The 8,774-nt window shown below is 55.1% G+C and overlaps 1 protein-coding gene across 3 annotated transcripts in view; it reads left to right on the forward strand.

The window, feature by feature from the left end:
• The window catches only part of PPARD (peroxisome proliferator activated receptor delta), a 79,129-nt gene extending 72,251 nt beyond the window's left edge, over positions 1-6,878 (forward strand). For 2 of the 3 annotated variants that reach the window (XM_081245670.1, XM_081245671.1), the window contains 5 exons: positions 1,553-1,707; positions 2,511-2,649; positions 3,295-3,497; positions 3,677-4,127; positions 4,774-6,877. In XM_081245670.1, coding sequence (XP_081101796.1) covers positions 1,553-1,707; positions 2,511-2,649; positions 3,295-3,497; positions 3,677-4,127; positions 4,774-5,021 — 1,196 coding nt within the window. In that variant the 3' untranslated portion in view covers positions 5,022-6,877. Of the gene's footprint in view, positions 1-1,552; positions 1,708-2,510; positions 2,650-3,294; positions 3,498-3,676; positions 4,128-4,773 lie in introns of all 3 variants that reach the window. The other variant, XM_081245672.1, reaches the window with a different exon arrangement.
• The last annotated feature ends 1,896 nt before the right edge of the window (positions 6,879-8,774 follow it).

An 8,774-nucleotide genomic window follows, 5' to 3' on the forward strand; every position in this document is an offset into this window, starting at 1 on the left:
GCCCCGCCCCCGGCCCCGCCCCCACCCCCACCCCCACCCCACAGGCTGTCGGCTCCCCGCAGCGCATGCGCAGGAGCCGAGGGCGCCCGCTCTCCCAGTCCTCGGGCTGAGGCGGGCGCGGTTACACCCCTTGGAGTGACTGAAGTTGAGAGCTAAGGCTCTGTGACAGGCCCGGCTGTTTCAGGAAGCAGGGACTGTGTCACCCCTACCCTACCCAGCCCGGGGGTCTGGTGCTCGCGCTCCTTCCTGCTGGTGGGGTGGGTTGTGGCTGGAGGCTTTCCTGCTGTCACTCCTAGGACCCCAGGGGACACCGGGAGAGCTGGGAGGAAGGTGTCGGGGAGTGAAGTACGCTTTGGTCTGGGGGTAGCTCCATCGTGGGGAGTCAGGCTCTTGTGCAGTGACCAGACTGTAGAGAGGGTGGAAGGCAGCCCTGGAAAACCTTAAGTCTGGACTGACAGCCATGGCTTGGGTCTCCCTGTGGAGCTGTCTGCTCTAAGCCACTGCTCCTCTGGTCTGGGGATTTGGCCCCTGCCCCTGAGGAGGTTGCTCAGTCATCAGGAAGAAAGCAGAGAAAAGCAGGTTGGCAGGCCAGTCTGGCAGAGGCAGGGCAGGCGGCCCGTGGGGTCACACAGGGGCACTGGGCTGGGGGCAGAGACGGGCCCAGTCAGGCCCCCTTTCCCAGGGAAGGGCTCATTTCTGAGCGTCCAGGGGAGAGATTCAGGAGAGACCCCGCAGCCATTCTTACTAAGTCACCTGATGGCACAAATACCCTGAAGTCGCCTGTGGCCAACTGCTTTCCTTGCCGACACTCAACACGGGGTTCAGACGTCTGTACGTTTAACAGGAAAACACTCGAGGAAGTTCAGTCCACCGCCCGGTCATAGTGACTGAGATTTCTGCTTTTTCTGCTCTAGCAAGAAGTTTCGTGGGAATGACTTTGAGCTTCTTGAGAGAGCCTTTGCAGCATCTCAGGAGTCCGTGCAGGAATCAGATTTCTGGGGCGGGGGCTGAGCTCTGCAGAGGCCTGCGCTTCTGTAGCCTCCACAAAACACATTTCACACAATCCCCTGTGGGCCCACACAGTGGAGTCTCTTAAGCCAGGGAGCCACTTCCTAAGGACAGTCTAAAGAGAATCTCTCTGCTTCTTCCCTCTTGCTCCCCTCCTCCCAAAACACAACCATCCCCCGCATGCCCTCTCCCCGCCAGCAGTGAGCTCAGCCCAGGCAGGTCTGACTCAGCCCAGATAGTAAGCTGCCTTTCTGGAACACTTGCTGGGTGTTGGGCCTGGGGGAAATGCTTTGGACACTTTTGCCCTCCACCCAGAGAAGCTGTCATTGACCCCACATTCTAGATGTAGAGGCTGATCCTCAGAAAGGTTGACTCCCAGCGGTCACATAGCCCTTAAGTGGCTGAGCCAAGACTGATTCCCGCCCTGCCACCTGGGCTGCCCTGCGGGCTCTGGTCACCTCCCCAGGCCCCCAGGCCTGGCAGAACACAAAGCCGCCCCCGTGTTGTGTGTCTGCTGACCTCTCCCTGTGTTGTGTGTCTGCAGACCTCTCCCGGAGCTGCTCTCCACCCTCGCTGCTGGACCAGCTGCAGATGGGCTGCGATGGGACCTCGTGTGGCAGCCTCAACATGGAGTGCCGGGTGTGCGGGGACAAGGCATCAGGCTTCCACTACGGTGTTCACGCGTGCGAGGGGTGCAAGGTACGGGCAGTGGAGGGGTGGCTGCCCATCGGGGCTGTGATCACATAGTGAGTTGCCCTGCCAGGAAGGCTTTCCCTGCTGCCTGGCAAGGTCCTGACCATACCCAGTGTGGAATTCCTGCCTGGGAGGCAGCCAGGCCCTTGGGCCCGTTCCAGGCTTAGCTCTGGGTCCTGTTGTACAGGAGGGGTTCCCTCGCTGGGCCTGCCCTGCTGGGTACCGTTGGTGCCGACCCAGCCACTCACCTGGGCTCTTTGGGCTGCTGGCGCCCCCTGGGGACCTGACACGAGAAGACATGTAGGACAGGATGAGGGTCTTGGGCTTGAGCCATCTTCCCAAGGTCAGGGTTTCCTGCGCCTCAAAGCCCGAGGGAGCGCTTTGATAAAAAAAGGAAACGTTATATTTCTTTTTCTGGTTTTGCTTTTGGATTCTTCCTCCTAACTGCACACCCATCAAAATTTCACATATTATTTTATTAAATGACTACCTAGAAAAGATGCAGAACCAGGTTGCATTTACGAATAAATCAAGTTAGCCACAGTACAGTTTTGTGTCACCAAACTAACAAAGAAGCATTTAAAATAAATATGCTATATTATTTCAGTTATTTTCAAAAGTTTTAAAGTTGTTTACTTTCTTTCTCCCTCTCTCCTCCAATAATATTTCCCCCCCATTACTTCCAAAATTCAGGAATTGTTACATCTCGATGCGTAATCAAGCCCCCTGGCATAACCCAGCAGGCAGGGTTTTACCCTTTCTCCCTTCCTCATGGCTTTTCTCTTCCTCACCTGTCCACTGTCCCTCAGGGCTTCTTCCGTCGAACAATCCGCATGAAGCTGGAATACGAGAAGTGTGAGCGGATCTGCAAGATCCAGAAGAAGAACCGCAACAAGTGCCAGTACTGCCGCTTCCAGAAATGCCTGGCACTGGGCATGTCGCACAACGGTGAGCCAACCTGAAACCAGGTTTCCGAGAGCCCAGGAACAGAAAGGGGGTGCCCTCAGAGCAGCGACCAGCACACAGTCAGTACGCAGGTCAGCTTTGACCTTGCTGAGGCCTGCCTTCCCAGACTGCCCAGGACCCGCCATGCTTCCCAGGCCGGGGGCAGTTGCCACCTGTCTGCACCTGAGCCTCACCCTCTCTGGCCCAGAAGGGACCTGGGAATTGACCCTAACTCCAGTAGTGTTGGAAACACCACTCCCAGAACCTTAAACCTGTCTTGGATGACCTGACAGGATGTGAAAAGCCACTGCCAAGGCCCAGAATCCCCTCAGGTTTTCTTGGTTGTTGAGGGCAGGCAGGAGCCAGTGAGTGACCATGTGTGTCAGCTGCCAGGAGCCAGGCTGGAGTTTCCTGGAGGCCGGCACTCCCGGGAGATAGAACCTGCTGGGCGCTGTGAACAAGACAGACAGAAGCCCTGCCCCTCCGGAGCTTATATTCTGGAGGGGTTCCCCAACATTCCAACTTGCTGGCTCTAGAGCTTCTTAGGGCCTTGCGCTCAAAAAGTGTGTCTCCGTCTTTGGCTTGTGTACCTTAGAGGTGCTGGCCCCTGCCCAGGCTCCTCCATGACTGTCCCCCTTCCCCGTGCAGCCATCCGCTTTGGCCGGATGCCAGAGGCTGAGAAGAGGAAACTGGTGGCAGGGCTGACAGCAAACGAGGGGAGTCAGCACAACCCCCAGGTGGCTGACCTGAGGGCCTTCTCCAAGCACATCTACAGTGCCTACCTGAAAAACTTCAACATGACCAAAAAGAAGGCCCGTGGCATCCTCACCGGCAAGGCCAGCCACACGGCGGTGAGTGTCACTGCTCAGCCTGGCAGCATCCCGGGCTCTGGGCCCTGCTGCTACCTGCCTGACTCCTGGGAGAACCAGGCCTCCTCCCTCCCCTCACTTCGTGGTACAGGCAAGGGGTACGGGGCACACATGGGCGGGGGTCCCCCGAGGCCTGGCCTCTAATGGGGCCTGGTTTTCAGCCCTTTGTGATCCACGACATCGAGACACTGTGGCAGGCAGAGAAGGGCCTGGTGTGGAAGCAGCTGGTGAACGGCCTGCCCCCCTACAAGGAGATCAGCGTGCACGTCTTCTACCGCTGCCAGTGCACCACGGTGGAGACCGTGCGTGAGCTCACCGAGTTCGCCAAGAGCATCCCCAGCTTCAGCGACCTCTTCCTCAATGACCAGGTGACCCTTCTCAAGTATGGTGTGCACGAGGCCATCTTTGCCATGCTGGCCTCCATCGTCAATAAGGATGGGCTTCTGGTGGCCAACGGCACTGGTTTTGTCACCCGTGAGTTCCTGCGCAGCCTCCGAAAGCCCTTCAGTGACATCATCGAGCCCAAGTTCGAGTTTGCTGTCAAGTTCAATGCCCTGGAACTTGATGACAGTGACCTGGCTCTCTTCATCGCGGCTATTATTCTGTGCGGAGGTAAGTGAGGGAGGGGCAGTGGGTCGGCCCCGCACAGCCAGCCCTCCTGGGGGCTGGGCCCTCACTGCAGGGGCCGAGCCTAAGCTCTGACAGCATGAGGAAGGGTCCATGTGATGTTGGCAGTGGAACATGTAAGGTACTAACTGTGTGTGCAGGACCAGCTCCATCTAGTATAGATGGAGACGAGATAGAAAAAAGACTGAAAGGAAATATACCAACATGTTGATGGGGGTTATTTCTGATAGTGGAGAAATCTTCTGTGTTTTACCTGTATTTTTCAAATTCCAACACAATAAATATAGTAAGACTCATGCTGACAGTGGCATATGGCTTGCTTCATGCCAGGCACTGTTCCAGTTTCTTTTCCTAGATTATAACTCTTTAATCCTCATAACGACTCTATGCCAGAGGCACTTCTGTTATCCCCATTTTGCAGATGCGGAAACTGAGGTCCAGAGAGGCTGAGTGACCTGCCCGTAGCCTCATTGCTAGTCTGTGGTAGAGAAGGGGTTTGAGTCCAGGCAGGGAGGCCCACTTTTCCCAGGGCCAAGTTGCCCACACCGGTGGGGTTAGGGGAGCCGCCCTGCCCTTCTGAGACCCCGTGTGTGCCTGCTGCCTCCCACATCTCTGCCCTCTGTCCCCACAGATCGGCCAGGCCTCATGAACGTGTCACAGGTGGAGGCCATCCAGGACACCATCCTGCGTGCCCTTGAGTTCCACCTGCAGGCCAACCACCCTGACGTCCAGTACCTCTTCCCCAAGCTGCTGCAGAAGATGGCTGACCTGCGGCAGCTGGTCACCGAGCACGCCCAGATGATGCAGCGGATCAAGAAGACAGAGACCGAGACCTCGCTGCACCCCCTGCTCCAGGAGATCTACAAGGACATGTACTGAGGGCTTCTCTGTTGACCAGCCGCTGAGCACTGGGCCTGGTGGCCAAGGGGGAATCACACACAGGCGGCCCGCCTCCCTCTCCCTTCCCCGACTCCCTCCCTTCTCAGCTCCTCTGTCTTCTCTCATTTCTGTGTTCATTTTCTTCCTTCCTTTCTCGCCCTCCCTTCTCTCTCCCCATCTCCGTGTCTGTCCCTCTTCCTCTTCCTGTGAGGCAGTTTGTGTTATTTCACCAGCAGCGCAGAACAGCACCTCTGCTTCCCCACCCCACCCCACCCGCCCCCACCCCCAGCAGGAGGGGCCGGGCCTGCCCTCTGCACCAACAGTCCCCTTCTCCCATCTTCAGTCTTCACAGCAAAGGACTCGAGCCATCCAAAGAAACACTAAGCTCTCTGGGCCCAGCTTCCCAGGGAAGGTAAGCAGGGCCAGGGCTGAGTGCAGAGCGGCCCCTGGTCACTGGGTGCCTGGCGGAGGACGCCTCCCCCAGCAGGCGGCCCGGCCCGGGCTGCGGCTTGGCTCTCAGCAGGCAGCGCACACCTCAGCCCCGCTGACGCCTCCGCCCTTCCCTTCTTTTCACCGGTCTTGCAGGCCAGTGTCACTGATGGCCCCCCGCGCCGGCCGCTGGGGGACACACGCCCAGCCTGGATAGAGGTGGGGTTTCCTCCGGGTGGGGGTCCCTACACCCCTGCTGACGAGGAGCGAGCTTAAAGAGAGGCAGAGGGAGGTAGGGGACATGGCGAGCCGGAGACTTGCCTCTGAGCCCAGGCCTGGGGCGGGTCCCCCATCAGCACCCCACTCTGTCTGCCCCTCTGCAGCAGCCACCAAGTCCTGCCTACGGGTGTCGACACCGCGCTCCCCTGTCTCCTGCAGCGCCAGGGCCTGGCCTCACACGTGCCCCTCCTTTCTCTGGCCTCCGGGAGACACTGGCAGTGGCTCCAGCCCAGCTGAAGCTCACGCCCCACACACACTCCCTCCAGCCCACACACCACAAGCACTGAAATCACTTTACCTGCAGGTTCCACACCCCTCACCCTCCCCTCCCTGAGGCAGGCAAGTGCCCAGAGGGGCCTGCAGGTGGACAGGCAGAGCTGTGCCCCTGTTCCCGAGGCTAGGCCAGATCCCTTGGTGGGCACGGGGTCCTGTGGACCCAGCCCAGCACCTACTTGCAGGGGAGGTACCGGGGATAAACTGATCCTGCTCGTTTGTGACACCCCTCTGTCCCAACAACTCTGCTGCCCTCCCCTTTTCCTTGTATTTGGCCCAGCTGGTCACCTGGAACTCTCCCTGTACTGCCTCTGGTGACCAGGGACCTTGCTAGGCCCCGCCCCTCCCCCTCGTCCCCGTTGGCAGAAGCACAGCTTGGAGCGCCGCCCGCCGTCTGAGCAGAGGACAGAGAGCCTACCCAGCCTGCTTCTCCAGGGAGGAAACAGGTCTGGAGGGGTGAGGGGCTGGCTGGCGTCTCTGAGAAAGGTGGCGGGACATGTGGGGTTAGAGCCCAGGCTTCCTGGGTCCTGTCTGGTCTTCCTTTCCGAGGGGCCTTTCCATGCCTGAGGATCACTCTCTACTGGCAAGATTCTCCCCTCCCCTCCCCCGCCATGCACCCCATCCTCATCCCCCTCCCCAGGTCTGGTACTGAGGATACAGCTCTTCTCACTGACTGAACAATCTCCAAAATTGAAATGTATATTTTTGCTAGGAGCCCCAGCTTCCTGTGTTTTTAATATAAATAGTGTATACAGACTGATGGAACTTTAAATAAATGGGAATTAAATATTTAAGAGTTGATTTAAGCTAACTCAGCTTACAGTGTTTTTCCTGGGGGCTGATGAGACCCCTCCCCCTCTTCCACATCCAGTGCACAGAGGGGGAGACTTGGTCAGGCAAATGAGACTGTGGGGTGCTGGCCCAGGTGGCGGAGTTGGTTCTGGCTTGTGGGGCTGCCCATCGTTCCCCCTCACCTCTTGCTCTGTTCACCACTCCTCAGTCAGCAAGGTTTGTGGAGAACTGAGAAGATGCCATCCCACCCGGAGGGAGCATTTGGGGTGGGAGGGGGAGAAAGGATACACACCCTCTGAGAAGGGTGTGTGGAACCATGGCACAAACCAGGTTTGGGGGTGAGGGCGTCTGGGAGGGACTAAGAAGGGCCTGGGAGGAAGCACGTCCCCCTGGGCCTTGAGTGGTATGTGGGACTTGCACAGGTTTTTGGGTTTTTTTTGCCACGCCACGCGGGATCTTAGTTCCCCAACCGGGGATCGAACCCATTCCCCCTGGAGTGGAAGCGTGGCATCTTAACCACTGGACCACCAGGGAAGTCCCTGGGACTTGCACAGTTTTACCCCCACGAGACATCAGGGCTTTCCTCTCCTTAGCTGACACCCCAGTTTTCTCCTTTTCTTACAGTGGTGCCATCTCCACAGACAAATGAATCAAAAATTTAGACTAAAAAAGAAGAAAGCAACCTTAAGAGAATTAAAAGATACTGTCTTTGTGATAATTCTGTAAAACTTCTGAAACTTAAAAAGTTTTATTATTAAAGGAAGAAATGGGGTCCCAGGCTGATAATATGCCTGAGGAGCCTGGAAGAAGCAGACGCAAAACCTTTCTGGAGGACAGACACAGGCCGTACAGAACTCCCACAAAATTACAAACATGAAGAGACAGCCTGCATGAAAATAAATAGAATAATGAGTGAAATTAGAGCCCTAGGACATCAAAAAGTATAGCTGTTGATTATCATATAGGAGATAAATAAGTTTTATATTATTTAAAAATATAAAGATATGAAAATCATATGAAAGAAACAGTTTGCTTTTTAAGGAAAAAAAAAAAGACAAACATTTTAAAAGAAATACTTGGAACTTCCAGGAAAAAAATGAGTTAAAAAACAGACACAGCCAAAGAGATCATTTTTACCCCTCAGAAAAGATCTGTAGAAATTATCCTCAAAATAACATAGGAAAACCAAGATAGAAAATGTGGAAAGGAAGAATAACAATACAAGTTCCATATACTGCAGAAGGGAGCAGAAGTTGATAAAATCAACTTGAAAAACAATTTGGCAAAATCTTGTAAAGTTAAAATGCGCCTGTGGAAGCTGTGAGGCCTCACCCAGGTTCCACCCCTCAGAACCTGGGCACTGAGGTCCGTGGCAGCTGGGCTCACAGCTGAGTTCCTCTCAGGAAATTGCCAGCAGTGAAGGGGGCCACCTTGCCCAGGATAAGCACACCCCCTCCTCAGGGGCAGGCTATAGCCAACATGTGGGGACAAGCCAAGGCTCCTTGCCCCAATTTGAAACAACATGAAGAATCGTCCAGCTCCAGAACTGGGGCTTCTGTCCTAGGTACATTGCAGTTTAAGTTCTCTCTCTACCCAATCCTTCTTCCTACAATTTCTTACAGGTGTTGTTCTCAGGAGCACTCCCCAGTGAGTGTCCTGCAAGTAAACCTCTAAATCTATTTCCTGGAGAAGGCAGCCTGACACAGTACCCTAGAGTGAAAGCCACCAAATTGCATTGACTCATACACATGTTCTTTACAGCAAGAGCAAAAACTTAGAAACAATAAAAATGTCCATCAACAGGAAAATGTATAAATTTGATATATTTATACAATGTTTAAGAAAAAAAAAAACTAGAAGAGTGGGGGAGGGAAAAAACAACCTAGAAGAAACACATGGGGAAAATTATATATAATCTTGAAGTGGATAGACCTTTCGAAAATATCTTGTACACACAGAAATTTCTAAGTTTCATGCAGT

Source organism: Mesoplodon bidens (assembly GCF_964165515.1).
Source record: "Mesoplodon bidens genome assembly, chromosome: 10".
Lineage (NCBI taxonomy): Eukaryota > Metazoa > Chordata > Mammalia > Artiodactyla > Ziphiidae > Mesoplodon > Mesoplodon bidens.